Raw genomic sequence first — 20,696 nt, forward strand, 5'->3', positions numbered from 1 at the left:
AAAAGGTTTCACTGCCTGCTAACCAATGCAAACCTTGGGATATTTCCTTGCAGTCCCCTCCTTCCCATCCCACCCGGGACAGCACAGAGAGTTGCAGAACTGCCCAACTCCAATTCCAGTTTCAGCACAGAGATTGAGATTATGAAATTAATATGCAACAATATCACTTGCTCTTTATCCTTAAGTGTTTCACTCTAATTCCTATAAACACATCAGGGAGAGCCTGGTTCCAGTTTCAGAGCAGGGCTGAGGAAAAAGGAGAGACCTGCCCCAATCAAGATTGAATTTTACTCAAGTACTGCCCCTTGTGGCTGCATCTTCCAGAAGCCAGCTCAGCATGTAGGGGGAGCATCCTGGCTGGAATAGAAAGAGTTAATGTAGGGTCCCTGTTCCAGCCTGGCTCTGTTTCCATGGCAACAGCTCTGGGTAGTGAAATCTGAAACTGAAATCCCAAGGAGCCTGCAGGCTGCTAGCTTCAGGGCTGGGCTCACTGCTCCCAGTGCCACCTGCTGGCTGAACATCACCAGTGCAGCTGACCTACATTTCGACCTCATTTGCTTGCCTTTGGGACCAGGACCAGGGCTTGCTGCCCCACCAGATAAACAGGGTGCAGCCCTCATCCTGCATGTCCGCTGGACTCCACCTTCCCCTGATGCATCCTAGACAGTACCTGGGGACAAACCGTGGCCACCAGGGGAGAATGGGGGAAGGTAAAGGATACTGGGTGTGGGCTTCAACAGCATTAGCAGTAGAATAAAATTTGTGGCTTGTATATAACTGTAGTAAACAACTGTGGAACTGCTTCCCAGAAAAGTATCAAAAAAGAAAAAAATGTGTTCAGCTCCTTCAGGTCACTAGCCTTACCACAATAGGAGCTGCCAAAGAAAAGTCCTTGGGAGCAAGAGGTGCTAGAGCAGCTCTGGCCTCTTGTGCTCAGCAAAGCACTCTGATTCTTGCCAGACTTGGCAGCCCTAAGAACCCCCTTTTTTTTTTTTAGTTTAAATTCAATTAGCCCACATATAGTACATCATTAGTTTCAGATGTAGTGTTCAATAATTCATCAGTTGCGTATAACACCCAGTGCTCATCACATCATGTGCCCGCCTTAATGCCCAACACCCAGTTACCCCATGCCCCCTCCACCCTTTACTTAGATTGCTCATACTGCCTCAAGGTCAAGAAGGGTGGCATCAGCTCAGTGCCATGCACAGTGTATGCTATATTCCTGCTACCCACAGAAGGAGCAGATGGGGGGGGGGCAGGAAGGCAGCAAAGACAGGAAACAGAAGGCCAGTAATTGAGCCCATATGTTTCAACAAAGACATACTTCTGGTAGCGAAACAGATCCTGCTAAAGAGAAGAGAGAGTGGCCAGCTCCCATGCCCCCTGCTCCAGAAGTTCAGTCCCTTTATAACCTTGTAGGTATGCGCAGTTGTGCGTGTACACAGTGTGTACAACTGTGCGGAGGTACTGAGCACACAGTACTTAGGGAACATAAGCAGACAAGGAGGACAAGCCACCAGTGTTAAGACAGGAGCAAGGCCAGGAAAACATTTTGGGGAAAAGAATGAAAGATGTAGTAGAAAGAACAAAAACGGGCCAGAAGACCATTTGGCCAGGCAGAAGAGTCCATGTTACAGCAATACTAAACCCACTGGGAGATGAGACATAACGCAGGAACTAGCGGGGGGGGGGGGGGGGGGGGGGGGCGGCGAGCATGGAGCGCTGGAAGCGCGTGCAGGGGAGCTGAGGTTCAAGTTCAGCACCGGGCTCTTGGAGGTAAAAGGCTGCCAACAATCTTTTGCCAGGAGCTGAGCTCAGACGTGAGCTGTTTTCTCTGGCCTTGAGATTCTAGGCAGAGAAGCCCTGCAAATATTCCTGTTTCAACCCATCAGCCCTTCTCCGCTTCTTACCTGCGTTCATGTCTATGAGCTGCTCCCTCTTCTGCTGCTTCTCGAGCCGCTCCTTCTCCGCCTTCTCCTTGGCGAGTTTTGCTCGCCGCATCTTTTCCTCTGTCTCCCGCCGCTTCTGGTTCTCCTTGACTGCTTGCTGTGGAGGAAAACAAAACAAAACAAAACACGTGGGCATGCGTGCACTTACACATAAGCCCACCCCACACCAAGCAATGTGGAAAGTGAGAAATGTCCACAGAAGATTCAGTCGGCAGGTAACCCTGGCTCACCACAAACATATTCTTAAAGTTGTGCAGATCCATAAAGAATTCTTCCACCGTCACCTTCTTGGGGTCAAAGAGGAAGTACTCTCCCAGCTCCTTATAGAGGGTCTCCATGTTAGAGTGCATCATCCGCAGTTTGTTATACTGCTCCTGGGCGTCCCTCACGAAGCTGTGCGGCCCGGGAGTCAAGGACCAAGGCCAAGAAGCAGACCCACCGCACTAGCCCCGAGGAACATGCAGAGATGCATGCCGGCAGGCACGACGATGTTCGACACGACACTGTAAGAGCAAAGGCGAGAAGCAATCGAAATATCCCAAACAGGGGACTGGTAAACCATAAACCATGGTTCACCGACAGAATAGGGGGTGGCAGTTAAAGGGGTGGTTCTGCATATCCTGCTGTGGAGCCAGGGCTAAGAACCAGGATGTGCAAAAAGCAACACAACACAGTTTTTGTTTAAAATAAACTCATGAGGTGAAAATGAGAAGTCCAGTGGCAGTGGTTACCTTTGGGAAGTGGAGAGAGACGAGAATACATATGTGTGTGTGTGTGGTGTGTGTGCACTTGTGTGCAGTGGAGATGGGGCAGAGGGCAAGGGATCAGGGAGGAATTTTAGTGGTGTGCTTACCACAACAATGAGAATGCTTTCAAGAACTATGTATTTAATGAAAAGAATTTTTAAGAGTTTTTTTAAAGAAGGAAAAATTATCTATCACCAGATCTCTCCTGCTCCACCCCCCAGCCCCGGGACATTTTCCTTCCCTTCCTAGAAAGCATCCTAGGAACTCCCTCCTCGTAAGAAAGGATATTGTCATTTTTTCAACAAACTTGTCTCTCTCATCTGTGGCAGCTGGGAAATTCTGAACATCACGTTCCACATCAGCAATCTGTTTCTTCATCTGATCTAGGTTCTTCTGCAAGTTTTCAGCAGAAACTAAAGGAGACACAAAAAGAGAAAGCAAGAGTTTATTCCCAGTCCCCAGACCCTCAGCTTCCGCTCGTTGGGGCCCGGCATCAGTGTACTCTCACGTCCTCTCCTCCAGATGTTCCACACATTGCACTTTTCATCATTCCACTTAGACTGTAAGTTACGTGATGCCTGAACCTCCAGCCTCCACAAGAAGAAGAGAGGCTTCATTTAACAAGAACCTGTGAAATCCCCTGGGATCTTGGTTTCATTTATTTTAGAGAACAGAGTTTGGGAGGAAGGAGCTATACATAGAAATACAGAGGAAGGGCAGAAATCTGTTCCCGTTTCTACTGAATGCAGCTTTTTCTGTGCCTCATTCCAGGATGGTGAGGCCTGATTTTTGTCAATCTAGTCCATGCTTTCTGAATAAAAAGAACCGCTAAGCTAGACTAAAAACACCTGCCTTTCTTCCAGTTGTTTTTTAGTGTTTGGTGTCTCCCCAGGAAAGAAAGAATGCTTCTCACTTCTGTACATGAAGTCCTCCCTTCTGCCTGATAATCCTCTCCCCCATGGCCTAGACATCATGCCTACACCCTTCCCCTTTCCCACCTAAAATAGGCAGAACTGAAAACTAAGACCTAGACCGTGTCTTATTTCCGTCCCGATGCAGAGATTTTGGGGGCCTGGAACAGCCTTCCAGTTTCACCTCAACCTGCCCCACCTCGACTGGCTTTCTCCACATGGGCAAGCTCATCTGGAAACTTCAGGACATCAGGATAGTCATTCTCACACGACTCAGCCAAGAAGTGCAACAATGTCATCTTCTGATCTGTGGACTTGGTATCTCGAAGCTTGGGGGAAGAGGAGAAACGTGTTAGTCCTGACACGCCCAAGATCCCCTGAGGCCAACAGCAGTTTGCCACATGGTGCCCACAGAGGCCAGCGGCCTTCCCTTCTGTCGTTCTGCTCTAATCAGCTGGCTCACCTTACAGAGGAAGCTGATGTTGAAGCCGAAAGCACCAGCATTCCTGGAGCCAGCATTCATATAGTTTCCAACAAGCAAGGTAATCTCCAGGAGGCTAGAGAAGCTCTCACTCTTTCGTAACTCCTCACACGCGGCAGTCACAGAAACGATCTCTGGCTTAATATTCTCCACTTGCTCACTGAACTGTAGCTTGAAGAGGATGGCGTTGAGGCGAGGCCGCAGGCGGGGCACAGTGCCCATCTGGTGGGGAAGACAAGCAGTTCCAGGATGGCCAACAGGTAGAGCAGGTCAGAAAAAACATACAGGCTTGAGCCTCGCATGGGGGGCCGTGAGTTCCAGAGTATGGAAGAGAAAGGAAGAGAGGTTCAGACTAGACGAGAGGCGAGGAGCAAGCACCCCAGCTGCTTCAGGGGAGGAGGGCAGCAAGGGGGTCCAAGAAGAGCTTCTTGCCACAGGCCTCACTCACCACCACACCAAACTGCTCCGACTCGGCCAGATCATCATATTCATCCTTCAGTTCGGAGAGCATTTTTAACTGCTCTGGCTCTGGCATCTGCTTAATGAGGTTCTGAAAGAGACAAGGGACGGTCTCATGAGCTGATAGCTTGAGCCTCCTGTCAGTCCCCTACTTTGCCCAAGGACCACAAAGAAGGAAACAGGGGCTGGGGGTCAGGGCAGCTAGTGAGATGGCAGGACTTTTGAAAAATATACCAGAAATAATCTAACCACCGGAGAGATGGATGCTGACCCAAAGCCAGCATTCTGTAAAGCACCAATCTAGAGGACCTCACACTCCAAAGAGATGAGGCCAGTGTACCGTGGCACGAACAGCCAGCTCCCAAAGACAATCTTGCTCCTTACCTGGATCATAGACTCAGTCAGAACACTCTCATTCACCTCCAGGATGACATTCTTAATCTCTTGATAGGCCATGCGGAAGGAACCCAGAAAGATGGCTGCCAGAAAATGAGATATCAAGACACATTCTTCTCAGTCTCCTCTCCCTTCCAGCCTATCTATAAACCTCTGCTGGCCTATTTGCCTAAGAGTTTTCTTTTAAAGTCACTATCAGAAACCTCCACCAGCTCTCCACTACCTGGGTAGTTAAAGTCCAAGTTCCTGAGTCCGACATCTAAGGTTCCCACCTCCCAGCTTTCTCTCTCATGAACGCCCCACATTTATGTCACATGCCAGCTACCCTGTTCTAAGCACCACATTCTACGAACACTGTGGCTCCTGGCCTTTGCTCACACAGGAAGATTTTGATCTTCTCTCTATATATACATCCAAGATACTCACCCCACTCTATTTTTAGTTTCCCACTCCCATGACTCCATCCTCAAAGCTGCCACTGCCTTCAAATGCTCTGATTCTTAAATTGCCATATCCTGTTCACCAACAAACACTTCCTGTCTTCCAGTTCTCTAGCCTCTGGAATGGCCCTTCAACCCCATCAGTGAGCGCTGACCACTCCGTTTTCTTCGGATGTACGAGTTCTATTTTGCCTTCTCTCCTTCACCTAGACCTACAGTCTATAGCTTCGCCTGATCTCTACTATTACTGCCATCTCTGTTACTACTGCTCCTATTATTGTTTCCTTCTCCTTCCAATTCCTGGTTGATCCAGCCATGTCATCTCTCCCCTTGCACCTGGGGTGATGAACACTGCTGGCAAAGACTCTGCAGATCACAGTTCATCTGGAGTGGCGCCAACAATAGTGATACACTCAGCGCCACCGAGCAGTCCTTTGTGTGTCCCTACTCTACGCTAGGCTCTTTTAGAAGCTCCTCCAAAGTATCCCCATTCTCCCAACTGTCCCACCACTGCCGATTTAAAAAAAAAAAAAAAAATCTTCTTCCTCTTCACTGGGAAAAAAACCCCAGCATTCTCTTACGCACTGGGGGCTCCCAGCTGGAGCCAAGCCAGAAAAGGCTTGGGTAAGGACTATTTGGAATTATACAGGAGAAAACGTGTGCCAACACTTGTGTAAGCTTATCAGCAACTACACCCATGTACTCGTCCTTTTCTTAGATTTCAGTAGAACAGGTGGCCCTGAGGACCTTTTCCTTCAGGATATACACATAACCAAGTTTCTACTGTCTTAAAAACAAAAAACCAAAAACCTTGACCTGATATTCCTCCTTTTTGAGGATATTCTTTCCCTCAAAAAATACAATAGTCTCTTCTCTTTCACTTCCACAGCTCTCATCTATTCTTCTGTCCCCAGAGTCAATGAAAAGACCACAATTACTTACTGAGTATCATACACAACACTTAAACGTAATCTACATACCTAAACTCATTTAATCCTATTCATGATATCCTTGTACGTCTGTATTATTAACCCCATTTGACAGAAACGGAAACTGATACTTCAAATTAAGCTAGTCAAACCCAAGGTCATACTGCCAGTGAGAGCTGGAAGCAGGAATTAAATACTACAGGATTCCAGAGGCTCTGCTCTTAACCTCTACGCTATCCTGAAATTCTTCTTGCTTAAGGCCACTGACTTTCCTCACGCCAGATCCAAAGGACACCTGTCCTTTCCTTATTTTACCGGATTCCCATCTTCATCTGACACTGCTGACTACCCCCACTTAGGACTATGTCATACCATTTTTCTTGTTGCTTCTTTCCAGCCTTTGAGTTCCCTGCCCCTCTCCCCCTTCTACTTGCCCCTTAAATATTAGTGGCCTTCAAAGCAAACTCATGGCTTCAGCTATGACTCATATTCTGTCTCCTAAATTCCTACCTCCAGCCAAACCTTCTTCCTGATTCCTATACCCAAAGGCCTAACACACCCATCCTTCTGGAGGAGTCCCACAGGCACCTTAATTCTATCCTACAAGTCATCATTTCTACCCACCACCCTGCCACCTCTCATTCATGTCCAGTACCCACCACTCCTCCCCAGAAAGACATTTTGCTCCTGGCTGGATTTTCCTATTTCAGTAAATGGTACCACTCTCTACAGAGTGATGTAAACCAAAGAAAACATCTCCTTCATTCCCTCAGTCACTAAGTTCCATTATTTCTATCTCCTTAGTATCTTCTGCCTGCCTTCCTACTCATTCTCACTACTTTAGTTTCAGGCCCTGATCATCTCTCACCTAGATTAAAGTGAGAACATAACTCATCTCTCTGCCTGGAGTCTTCCCGGACGCTAGCAATCCAGCCTCAGTCACTGCCCAAGTAGCCTTCCCCCGAATTACACAGGGACTATCACTCATTTTCCTGATTAAAATCCTTTTAATAAATTCCAAGACCTTCAGGATATCACAGATATTTCTTAGCCTAAGCCTGTCAGAATTCTTGATAATCTAGCTTCTATTTCTTGAAAGCTTCTCCCGCCACTCCTCTCCCACATATGGCCTTTAGTTTTCCAACCACACTGTGTCACACTCCGTGCGTCTGCGCCTTCATACGTGCTGATCCCGCTGCCTGCAACAAGCCAGCCCTCAGCCTTCACTTCACTCCTGACTCATCGTTCTTTCAAATCCATGTAAGCAGTACCTCCTTTTGAGTGACATGCTCCCTCCAGTACTGCCCGCACTTGATTTAGATGCCCCTTTCCCGGGGCTCTCATCTGCATCCAAGCTCATCTCTATCACAGCACTTCATCTGTGTGGTTCCCATTATTTACTTTTCTGTTTGTACCAGACAGATGCTTCATAAGGACAGGAACTGTGCCTTATTCAGCTTAAGTGTCCCTAGCACATAAGAGGCACTTAATAATTTCTGAATCACTAAATTACATCTCCTAGGCCATCCTCCCCTAAACAAATCTCATTCTCTTTGTGAGTTCTATTTTCTGTATTGTTATCATCCAACTGGAAGGAATCATGTAATACCCACAGTCTTCAATCACTTTCTAAAATGGGAGTTACTCATGTTTTCTCTTCCCAGAGATAAACCTGAGAAAAGGAACCATCTCCCATTACTTTTGGTCTCCATAAAAAGACTTACCCACAGACAACATTTAGTGGTATTTGCTGTCAATGATCTAGGACTATACAGCAAAGAATAACGTAAGGCTTACTGTTCTCATGATATCTCTGATTTTACTTATGGGTATGTGTCATTGTTTCCTTGTGTGACCTCGGCCGAGTCACAACATCTAAACTTTAATCTTCTCATATGGAGAAATGGGGACAAGAGCCACATTACAAGACTGTGAGTGGGTTTTATGGAATATGTACCCTTTCATCTCTGGAACACATGTCTCATACGGGCCCAACAGAGACTGCAACATGGCAGAACCTCAGATATTTGTTGAGCAAATATTTAAATCTCTATTACTCAGCATAAAGGAGATCAACAGCCAAACAAACAAACAAAAAATGAACATTCATCCTGATCATCAAATAAGTACCACCTATACCAACTTTGCGGAGGAGTTTCTGATCCTAGTTTGAGAAGTGCAGGATTTATATTATTTATTCTAAGCCACAAAAGTGTTTTAGATTTAAGTGAACCCAGTGCCTGCATTTAAAAGAAGTACTTAAGAAAAAGTTAGAAAGAGGGAAATGCAGTGGCTAGAATATTCTGCGGATGCAATGGAAACAGTAAGGGTTTTGAAATAAAAAAAAAAATCTGAGGTTCCAGTCCCATACCTGTCTCTCACCACCTATGGGACTGGGCGAATTCCTAAAACTCTCAACCACTGTTAGTGTCTAGTTTTATGGTAAGGAAATAATCTTGCAGTGCTACTGAGGAATTAAACAAGATACTGGAAGTTCACTATCCAATGCCTGGCACACATTAGGAACTCAACAAATCAAGACACCCTGGATCTACCAAAATTAAGCTTTTAAAAGACAAATAGTTGGGATCACAGAGTTACTCACAGAGATTCTGGGCCGTCTTTGAATCCAACACCTTTAACTCTTTTACTTTTTTCTTTTGCACAGATTTCTTTTCTTCTCCACCTTCCTGATCCTTCTTAGCTAGTAAGGGAAAGATGAGAAAAGCATGATTATGGACAAGCCACATTCAGGCCTTACTGAACTACTATACCAGCCTGGAATGCGTCCTCACTTCCTATTAACAATGGTTTCCCTCTTGTATTCCTTCTCTTTAACCGGCCACCCTTCTATTACTGACCCCTACCCTCAACTATAGTCAACATCTCATTCTCATTTCTTTAACTGTTACCAATAATTCTTTCCCAACTACATCCTATCATTTGCTTGCAGATCCTTCTCTGAAGGACCAGAGCGTAAATATTTCAGGTTTTACAGACTATATGATCTGTCTCAACTGCTCAACTCTGCCACTACAGCATAAGAGCAGTCAAAGACAATACATAAGTGAATGGGTGGTCAGCCTGAGGGATGTAGTTCGCCAACCTGTTACTAGAGCCTTCCACCATCTTATCCTTTTGTGCCTATTAAAAATCCTATTTTCTTTCAAGCTCCATCTTGAACAGTTCTCTATAAAAATTTTTTAAAGATTTATTTATTTTAGAGAGAGAGCAAGAGAGTGTGCATGTGTGTGCATGTGCAAGCGGGGTGAGGGGCAGAGGGAGAAAATCTTCAAGCAGACACCCCCCTGAGCCTGACATGGGACTGAGCCACCCAGGTGTCCATACTGTTTGAATTTTAAACCACATAAAAAGACCTGGTACAAATAAATAAGAAATAAAGCAAACAAAAAAGAAAGTTACATGGCAAAAAGTGCCAAGAACTATTAAAAACACTCATCCTTTGGCCTGTCAGTCCAAACTCACAGGAAAATGCTAAATACATGAAGATTAGTTACTTATATAAACACTTACTGAGTACCTATTATTGAGTATCTTTACGTGCCAGGTTATTCTGGGCACTGTGAATACAACAGTGAACGAAAGAGAGGGGCACCTGGGTGGCTCAGTCACTTGAGTGTCCGACTCTTGGTTTTGGCTCAGGTCATGATCTCAGGACCCTGGGATCAAGCCCCGACCCAGGCTCCAAGCTCAAGGCAGAGTCCGCCTGTCCCCCTCCCTGCCCTCCCACTCTCGTGTTCTCTCTCTTTCAAATAAATAAATAATATCTTTAAAAAAACAAAACAGTGAACAAAACAGAGAAGATTCCTGCCTCCAGAGAACTCATATTCTAATCAAGAGAAACGACAAGCAGTTAATACATAAAATACTATATGAGCTAGTCATAGTTCTGTGAAAAGAAAATCTAGAGAAGAAACGGGGACCAAATGGGCGATGGATTATACCTTTAGGGGGATGAGGAAAAATCTTAGAATGTGACTTTTGAGAAAAGACCTTCTAGAAAGTGAGAGCACAAAGCCAAGTGAGTATCTACAGGGAGAGGGGGATGCATTTAAGGCAGAGGGAATGACAAATACAAAGGCCTGAGAAAGGAGCATACCCAGTGAGCTCAAAGAAAAAGCAAAAAGGTCATTATGGCTGCACGGAGTGAGGGGGAGGTCCGGAAAAGTCAGAGAGGTACTGAAGACAGGTCATATAACAAAATGGAAATTATGGGTGGTCAGATAAAAATGGAGAATTAAAACATCCAGACTGTATTACAAAAACTTAGAAAAGGGGAAGGAGAAAAGTTAAAAGTAAAGCTCTCATTTTATACAGGCAAAATACGAAGATACGTATTCATTACTGATGTTGAAAAACAGAAAAAATAGACTCAACTTTTTTGCTTGGCAATAAGATAAAAATAAGTATAAGGTACAGATACAAGAAAGACAGGGATGAAAAGGCAGCTCCCTTTTTGTGGAAGATGTAACTCCACACGGCAGTTCACAACCACCGCCAGACTAACGAAGAACTACCAGAACTAGCAACTCAGGAGGGCTACGGAGGAAAGACAATCATCTGTGCAGAGGCTGCTTTTAGCTCACAGGCTGGAGCGATGGAGTGGAGACAAGGGCCTATAGCGACCCCCCAACTAAACACAGACAGGTACATCATGCGACCCACCTGAAAATACCCACGGACCAATGGGCTACTAACAACCACAGTTACCACAAAAGGGAAAATTCCGTATGCCGTCATACCTCCTCACCTTCCCTCTTTAAGAACGGTGCACACCCACTGCCCCATAGCAGACAGCCTCTCCTCTGCGCCCCTGCCAGGTGCTCCCTCGCAATACGTTTGATAAACTCTCGCCTCTGTTCTGCCTCCAGTGAGCCCTTTAACTGCCGTACCCGGCTTCTACCTGATTCTTGCCCTATTTGAGAACCCCCCTCCAATTGAGACAGATACAATATGGACTTCTCAGCTCTACCAAAATGGAGTAGCCCCATGTAGAGGAAATACAATTGTTATTTAAAAACTGGGGAGGGTAAAGGGACCTAAATGAAAATAAAGTTTCTATGCTTACTTGAACTGGTAAAACGTCAGTATCATCAGGGCACCTGGGTCATCTGCTTTTGGCTCAGATCACGATCCCAGGGTCCTGGGATCGAGCCCTGTGTCAGGCTTCCCTGCTTAGCAGGAAGCCTGCTTCTCCCTCTCCCCGGCTTGGGCGCATGCACTCTCTCTCTAATAAATAAATAAAATCTTAAAAAAACCCCACAAAAACCAATAGATTTAAAGGACTGAAATCAGAGCATGTTCTCTGACCATAATGTTATCAAACAACAAATCAATAACCAAAAGAGAACAGGAAAATATCCAGACATTTGGAAGCCAAAGAACCACTTCTAAGTAATTTGTGAGTCAAAGAGGAAGTCTCAGAAAATTTTAAGATACACAGAACTGAATGAAAATGAAAGTACAATACATCAAAATATAAGGGACGCAGCTACAGCAGTGCTGACAGTGAAACCAACAGCACCAAGTTTACATTAGAAAATTAGAAAGATCAAGTCAGTAGTCCAATTTTCTATCAAGGAACTAGAAAAAGAAGAGCAAAACAAACCCAAAGCAAGCAGAAGGAAGGAAATAAAGAATTTAAGAGCAGAAACCAATAAAAATGAAACAACAGAGAAAATCCAATGACTCAAAAAGCTGCTTTAAAGAAAATCAATAAAACAGACTCCACCAAAAAACTGCTAGAACTAATTCATGAATTCAGTCACAGGATATAAAATCAACACACAAAAATCTGTTGCATTTCTATACACCAATAAACGAAGCAGCAGAAAAAGAAATCAAGGAATCAATCCCTGTTGCAATTGCTCCAAAAACAGTTAGGATACCTAGCAATAAACCTAACTAAAGAGGTAAAAGATCTATACTCTGAAAACTACAGAACGCTTATGAAGGAAATTGAAGAGGACACAAAGAAATGGAAAAACATTCCATGATCATGGATCGGAAAAACAAACATCGTTAAAATGTCTATACTACCCAGAGCAATCTACACATTTAATGCAATCCCTATCAAAATACCACCAGCCTTTTTTTTTAAGATTTTATTTATTTATTTATTTGACAGAGAGACACAGCGAGAGAGGGAACACAAGCAGAGGGAGTGGGAGAGGGAGAAGCAGGCGTCCCGTGGAGCAGGGACGTGGGGCTCGATCCCAGGACCCCGGGATCATGACCTGAGCCGAAGGCAGAAGCTTAACGACTGAGCCACCCAGGTGCCCCAAAATACCAGCAGCATTTTTCACAGAGCTAGAAAAACAATCCTAAAATTTGTATGGAACCACAAAAGACCCCAAATAGCCAAAGCAATCCTGAAAAAGAAAAACAAAACTAGAGGCATCACGATTCTGGATTTCAAGCTATACTGCAAAGCTGTAATCATTGAGACAAAAAGAGACACACGAGACAAAAAGAGACACGCAGATCAATGGTACAGAACAGAAAGCCCAGAAATGGACCTAAAACTATATGGTCAACTCATCTTTGACAAAGCAGGAAAGAATATCCGATGGAAAAAAGACAGTCTCTGCAACAAATGGTGTTGGGAAAACTGGACAAAATTCCCTGGGTCAGTCTGGGCTGTGGCCCAGAGAACTGTCGACCATAGTATCTGCTCCCTTTCTACAATGTGGAGTTTTTGTCCTGGGAAATGATGGTGCAGGTAGGGACCACATTTCCTAGCCCATCTTGCATCTGGGAGGTGACCATATGATGTAAGAGCAGAGTGATGTATACTGATTCTAAGCCAGGAATTATTTTTTTAATACAAATTAAAATTTATTTCTTGCTTTAAGGGTTAATCTTATGTTATGTGAATTAATCTCAAAACATACATACATGTAAATAAATACATACAATAGACCAGAGATGGAAAACCTAAAACTATTAACTTCTAGAGGAAATCAGAAAAATCTTCCCAACTTTGGGGTAGGCAAAGATTCTTTTTTTTTTTTTTTTTTTAAAGATTTTATTTATTTGACAAAGAGAGACACAGTGAGAGAGGGAACACAAGCAGGGGGAGTGGGAGAGGGAGAAGCAGGCTTCCCTGCTGAGCAGGGAGCCCGATGTGGGACTTGATCCCAGGACCCTGGGATCATGACCTGAGCTGAAGGCAGACACTTAACGACTGAGCCACCCAGGCGCCCTTAGGGGGGTAGGCAAAGATTCTTAAAAACAAACCATGTGGTAGGCAGAATCTTAAATTGGCCCCCCTCTTAGTGCACACACTCTGTATACCCCTCTCCTTGCTGTCCTTGAAGAGGCAAACTACCAGGTTGTGGAGAAGGCCATGTGGCAGGAAATAATGAGCAGCCTCTAGAAGCTGGTAACAGCCCTTAGCTAATGACCAGCAAGAAAACAGTTATCTACGTCCTACAGTTACAAGGAACTGGATTCAGCCAAATAGCACATAAGCCTGGAAGAGGACACTGAGCTCCAGAAAGCAAGGAAGTCCAGCCAGAACCTTGATTTCAGTTTGGTGTGACCCTCAGCAGAGGATCCAGCTAACATGGATTCCAGACCCATGGAAACTGTGGGATAATAAATTTATGCTGTTTTAAGTTTGTGGGAATTTGTTCCAAAGCAACAGAAAATAATACAAAACATAAAAGAAAAAATTGATAAAGCAGACTTCATCAAAATTAAAAACTTCTGTTCTTTCAAAGGTACCATTAAAGAACAAAATAAGTCTTGGGAAAAAATACTTACAAAACGCAGATCTTGATAAAGGACTAGTATCCACAACATATAAAAAAATTCTCATTATTCAATCCTAAGAAAACAACCCAATTTTTTTTTAATGGGTAAAAGATTTGGACAGATACTTCACCAAAAAAGTTATACAAGTTTAAGTAAGCACAGGAAAAGATGCTCACCATCGTTAAGGTATTAGGAATATGTAGAATATGTACTAGGAATTAATTTAATTAGAAACTAAAACTACAATGCCTACAGGGGTGCCTGGCAAGTCGGTAGAGCATGCGACTCCTGATCTTGGGGTGGCTCAGTCTGAGCCCCATGCTGGATGTAGAAATTACTTAAAAACAAACAAACAAACAAAAAACCCCAAAAAACACCCCTACAATGCCTAACCCACTAGAGTCACTAAAAAAACAAAACTGACGCAACTAAGTGCTGGTAAGGATGCAAAGCATCCGCTGGTGGAAATGAAAAAAAAAAAAAAAAAGGTTCTCCCTTTGGAGAACAGTTTGACAATTTCTTATTTGATAGTTACGTTAGTAACAAAGGACCCAGCGATCCCACTCCAGGTATTTGCGGAAGAAAAATGAAAACGTATATCCAGACAAAATCTTGCATGTAAATGTTTCTACTGGCTTTACTCTTAACCACCCCAAACTGGATTCAACCCAAATGTCCATCAACCAGTAAATGGATATAATGGAATACTACTCAGCAATAAAGAGGAGTATCTCTGTATGCAACAACATGGACAAATCTCACATTATGCTAGGTGAAAGAATCTAGGCTTAAAAGGATACTTAATGTTTGATTCCATTTATTATGACTATTCTGGAAAAGATAAAACTGTAGACAGACATCAGAGCAGTGGCTGCCAGGGCCTCACAGTGAGGAAAGGGGATAGACAAATGGGAAGGAGTGAACTTTTTGGAGAGATGAAAATATTCTCTATCTTGAGTGTGGTGGTTACATGGCTGTATACATTTGTCAAAATCCACAGAACTGTACACATACAAAGGGTAAATTTTACTATATGCATCTTGTACCTCAATAAACCTGTCTATCTGAACAAATTATATCATTAAGGCCAATAAAGTACAGTAGTATAAAGCTACAATAATTATAACAGAGTGACAGTCAAAGAACATTTGAGGTGAACAAAGAACTGGAAATAGACATGAAACATTTAGCATATGCCAAAGTAGAAACTCAAATCAATGAAAAAAGGATGGTCTGATCCAGAGGTTGATACATTTTTTTCTTAAGTGACTGGAAAGTAAATACTTGAGGCTCTGTGCACCATAGTTTCTTTCAATTACTCAACTCCGCTAGTGTAATACGAAAGACATAGATAATATGTCATCAAATGGGCATAGCTGTGTTCAAATAAAACTTTATTATCAAAAATGGGTTGAGCATAGTCTGCTGACTTCTGGTCTAACCAACAGTGCTGGAGCAACTGGCTCCCCACTTTCAAGGAAAACAGACCCTAACTTTATGCTGCTCACAAAAATAAATTCCAGACATATTAAACACTGAATGTTAAAAATAGAAAAACAGTATAATTTTGAACAAAAACTTTTCTAAGAATAACATAAAATCAAGATATATGGTATAAAGACTGGTTTCATTACATAACATTTTCATTTTTCAATGTGGTGAAAATTACCATGTAAAATATGAAAAGAAATGAGAACTTTCATTTCCAATAATGATGCCAAGTCTCCTATGAAAAACATCTAAAAATGCTGGTATAGTGTTTAAAAAACCTCCTTGAAAACATGGAAGAAGTGATAAGATGGTGATGAACTGCTCCAGAAAGAACCACAACAATGGCACACTGTTCCAATACGTGTTTGACGGTTTTGTGTAGCAAGGGTGGACTGGGATCAAGGTTCAGTTTCTATCTAATGTGGGGAGTCTCATATAAGACTCTCTCCTCGGTAGCTGGGAACCCAAAAGGCTACATCCTGAATAAAGGTGAACAACAGGTTCACAGTTGAAAGCCCTTTATAAAGCCTACACTCTAGGAACAGGGTGAATAAATGCAGAGAGAAAAATATTAAAAATAATGAAAACAAATATCACATACATACAACACATAAAATGGAGGGCTAAATGTGATATTCACTGGCACTGAACTTGAAAGCAAAAGAAAGTGCCAAAAAAGAAGCGCCTGGGGCCACAGTCAGTTAAGCAGCTGCGTGCGTTTGGCTCAAATCATGATCTCAGCGTCGTGGGATCAAGCCCGTCATCCAGGGAGCCTGCTTTTCCCTCTCCCTCTGCCCCTACCCCTGCTGTGCGCATGTGTTCTCTCTCTCTCAAATAAATAAATAAAATCTTTAAAAAAAAATGGAATACTTGAAGGAAAAGTAGCTGTGAATTTTCCAAAAGTGATGAAGGATTTCAACACAAAGAATCAAGAAGCTCAGAGAATCCCAAAGAATAATACAAGAACCACATCATGGCACACCATCACAGTAAAACTGCTAAAAATCAGAGTAAAAAAAATTCTCAGAGTAGCAGGGGGTAGAACATAATTACCTTCAAATGAACTACAGTAACACTGACAGTGCAGTTGTCTTAACAAAAAAGGGAAAACAAAAAATATCCTTCAAAAACATAGGCGAAATAAAAACAGTTCAGGAGACCTGAACTAATAAAATAAATATTAAGGGGAGTAATTATTCAGGCAGAAGATGAAAAATTATTACAAAAGTAAATATAGAAATATACGTTGGGATGAGGAACACTAGAAAAGTGTTTCTAAGTGAATAGTGATATTATAAAATAATAGTAAAAATGCTTATAGGGTCTAAACCATGTAGAATTAAAATATGTGACATCAATGACTCAAAAAGAAGATACGTTGTGGGCGCCTGGGTGGCTCAGTTGGTTAAGCGACTGCCTTCAGCTCAGGTCATGGTCCTGGAGTCCCAGGATCGAGTCCCACATCAGGCACCCTGCTCGGCAGGGAGTCTGCTTCTCCCTCTGACCCTCTTCCCTCTCATGCTCTCTATCTCTCATTCTCTCTCTCAAATAAATAAAATCTTAAAAATAAAAAAAGAAGATACGTTGTAAATAGAGTTAAAATGATGTAGAGTTCTAGCATTATCTGGAAGGTGGAAAAAGTTTTAATTTGTATTAGATTGTAATAAATCAAGGATGTAGGTATAATTTCTAAGGTACCTGTAAAAAGACAGTAAAAAAATGTATAACTAAAAATAGGATATATGTGAAATTTAATAAAGTTCTAAATCAATCTGTAAGAAGATAAGAACAGAAAAAGACAAAGTGGAAAAAATCAAACAAAACAAATAGCAATATGGTATATATGAATTCAAATGAATTAAATACTTTGCAATGAAAGACTAAGATCATCAGACTGGATTTACAAAACATACACACTAAATAAGTGCTGCTTCTTAGAAGGGACAACACTTCAAATAAAGACGTGAATGTTAAGGGTAAAGAGTGGAAAAAGATATATTAAACAAAAGAAAGCTGTTGCAGTTATATTAGTATCAAATAAAAATTTCTTCTCTAATAATGCTACTGGCTTGAACACATTTAATAATGATAAAGGGTCAATCCACAAGGAAGACAATTTTAAATCTAAATACATCCAATAATTTAGTTTCAAAATATATAAAGCAAAAACTGACTAAACCAAAAGAAAAAAGGGTAATTCTATAACCACTGTGGAAGAATTAACACCTTTTGTACAGAAACTAATAAAACAAGCTGACAAAAACTTGCAAAGTATATGAAAATGTGAACACATCTAATAAACTTGACCTAATTGCTATATTAAAACAATGCATCCAACAATGAAAAACTACATCTTTTTTTCATATGTACACGTAGCACATGTACCAAATTCACCACATGCTGCTTAAAAGAGCCTCAACAAATTTCAAAGGGTAGAAATCATTCAAAGTATGTTCTATGACCACAACTCAGAAATCAGTAAAAAAGATAACCAGAAATTCCCCCAACTATTTCATATCGAATAAATATCCAAGTAACTCAGAAGTTAGGTAAGAAATCACAATAGAAATTAGAAAACATTTTGAAGAGAATGAAATCAGCTTAGAATAGATGGAACAGAAAGTGCAAAATAAGATGGCAGATTGAAACCTAAGTATTTCAGTAATTATGTTAAATGTAAATGGATTATATGCTCTAGTTAAAACCAATACTGTCAACTGGAGTGAAAAAAGAAAAAAAATAGTCCAAGTATATGCTGTTTTATGAAGGAAACATCTAGAATTAAGAATAGACAAAGGATGGGGGTGCCTGGGTGGCTCAGTCGGTTAAGCGTCCGCCTTTGGCTCAGGTCATGATCCCAGGGTCCTGGGATTGAGCCCCGCGTTGGTCTCCTTGCTCAGTGGAGAGCCTGCTTCTCCCTCTGCCCGCCACTCTCCCTGCTTGTGCTCTCTCTCTCACTCCCTCTCTCAAATAAATAAAATCTTTAAGAAAAAGAAAAAGAATAGAGAAATGATGAAAGTATAAAGTTACACTAGGCAAGTTCTAAAGTTTGGGGGTGCCTGGGTGGCTTAGGTGTCTGCCTTTGGCTCAGGTTGTGATCTCCGGGTCCTGGGGTCGAGCCCCATGTTGGGCTCCCTGCTCAGTGGGGAGTCTGCTTCTCCGTCTCCCTCTGCCCCCCACCCCCACCCTGCTCATGCTCTCTCTCTCAAATAAATAAATAAAACCTTAAAAAAAAAAAGTTGATGAAGTTCCATCAATTTTAGCAAAACAGTCTTTCAGGCAACAAAAATAATACAGAACATAAATAAGGACACATTACAATCACATCACAATAAAAGTTTTAGTTTATCAGATAAGTATAAGAATTTTAAATTTCTATGTACCCAGTAACATTGTACATTTATATATTAAAATATATAAAGCACAAAAAATGAATAATCTGAAACTAATCATGAGGAAACATTAGACAAACCCAAACTGAGGGACATTCTACAATCACAGGTATGCACTCTTCAAAAATGTCAAGGCTGACTCAAACAAACTGGAAGAATTAATATTGTTAAAATGCACATACTACCCAAAGCAATCCACAGATTCAATGTAATCACTATCAAAATACTAATAGTATTTTTCACAAGTAGAATCAATAATCCTAAAATTTGTATGAAGCCACAAAAGACCCCAAATAGCCAACGCAATTTTCAGAAAGAAGAACGAAGCTGGAGGTATCACAATCCCAGATTTCAAGATATAGTACAAAGCTATAATACTTAAAACAGTATAGTACTGGTACAAAATTAGACGCATTGATCAATGGAACACAACAGAGAGCATGGAATTAAACACATGTTTATAGGGTAAATTAATCTACAACAAAGGAAGCAAGAATATACAATGGTGAAAAGACAGTCTCATCAATAAATGATGCTGGGAAAGCTGGATAGCCACATGCAAAAGAATGAAACTGGACCAATTTCTGAACACCAGACACAAAAATAAACTGGATTAAAGACCTAAATATGGGGGGCGCCTGGGTGGCTCAGTTGGTTAAGTGTCTGACTTCAGCTCAGAGTGTATGCTTGTCCCTCAGCCCCTCCCCCTGGCTCATGCTCTCCCTCCCCCCAACTCTCAAATAAATAAAATCTTAAAAAAAAAAAAAAGAATGAGATCTTGTCATCTGTGACAACATGTATGGATCTAGAGGGTATTGTGCTAAGTGAAATAAGTCAGAGAAAGATAAATACCTTTTCATTACACTTGTATGTAGAATCTAAAACACAAATGAGCAAACAAAAAGCACACAGAGACTCATAAATGCAGAAAACTGATGGCTGCAAAGGGGAGGAGGAGGGAAGGATGGGCAAAATGGGTGAAAGACAGTGGGAGGTACAGGCCTCCAGTCTGGCAGTAAGTGATGAGGATGAAAGGTACGGTACGGGGAATATCGTCAATGATGCTTTAACAGCACTGTACAGTAACAGGAGAGCTAGACTTCTGGTGAGCGTAACTGTAGTTAGGGTTTCACTATGTTGTACAACTAACACTAATGTAACACTGTGTGTCAATTAGACTTCAATAAAAAAAAAAGAAATAAATGAAAGCACATGTAAAGAATTACAAGCATGGTGACCAAAAAACTGTCAAGGTCATGAAAGGTAAGGATTGAGGAACAGTAATGAGAAGGCTGACTCCATTTTTTGTTGTTTCGTGGACAGCTACTAAGCCTCGCCTCTCACCTCTCCCCTTGTGCCCCACATCTTGGTGCTGGCAGCAGATTAACAAGGACGCCAAGTACTGCACCTGTGCGGGAACTCTCACCCTGGCTCCACATCCTAACCTCAATAAAAACCCAGGCCAGTCTCCTTTTCTTGCCCTGTCAACCATTTCAAACCTGCTTGAGAGGATTGCCCTGCTCTTCCCAGAGACCTCCATTAGTTAAGTTAATCTTTTCATACCCTCTCGGTGTGTGTAGGGCATCATTAATCTTGACATTCAAACCCAATTTTGAGCAGGGGTCCATCTGCCTTTGCAGGTGACTATAACAGGAATTATTTCCAATTAAAGAAGACTACAGAACAACTGAATATAAATGCATGATCCAGGATTTTTTCT

General features: G+C 42.1%; 1 protein-coding gene across 7 annotated transcripts in view; it reads right to left on the reverse strand.

Annotated features, from left to right (window-relative positions):
- The window catches only part of DIAPH1 (diaphanous related formin 1), a 93,890-nt gene that overhangs the window by 8,290 nt on the left and 64,904 nt on the right, over positions 1 to 20,696 (reverse strand). For all 7 annotated transcript variants that reach the window (XM_027606353.2, XM_027606350.2, XM_027606351.2 and 4 more), the window contains 8 exons: positions 8,920 to 9,018; positions 4,934 to 5,028; positions 4,539 to 4,640; positions 4,073 to 4,312; positions 3,809 to 3,938; positions 2,987 to 3,111; positions 2,183 to 2,347; positions 1,914 to 2,049 (listed from right to left, as the gene is read on the reverse strand). In XM_027606353.2, the coding sequence (XP_027462154.2) occupies positions 1,914 to 2,049; positions 2,183 to 2,347; positions 2,987 to 3,111; positions 3,809 to 3,938; positions 4,073 to 4,312; positions 4,539 to 4,640; positions 4,934 to 5,028; positions 8,920 to 9,018 (1,092 nt within the window). The remainder of the gene's footprint in view (positions 1 to 1,913; positions 2,050 to 2,182; positions 2,348 to 2,986; positions 3,112 to 3,808; positions 3,939 to 4,072; positions 4,313 to 4,538; positions 4,641 to 4,933; positions 5,029 to 8,919; positions 9,019 to 20,696) is intronic.

This window comes from Zalophus californianus, chromosome 5 (assembly GCF_009762305.2).
Source record: "Zalophus californianus isolate mZalCal1 chromosome 5, mZalCal1.pri.v2, whole genome shotgun sequence".
NCBI lineage: Eukaryota > Metazoa > Chordata > Mammalia > Carnivora > Otariidae > Zalophus > Zalophus californianus.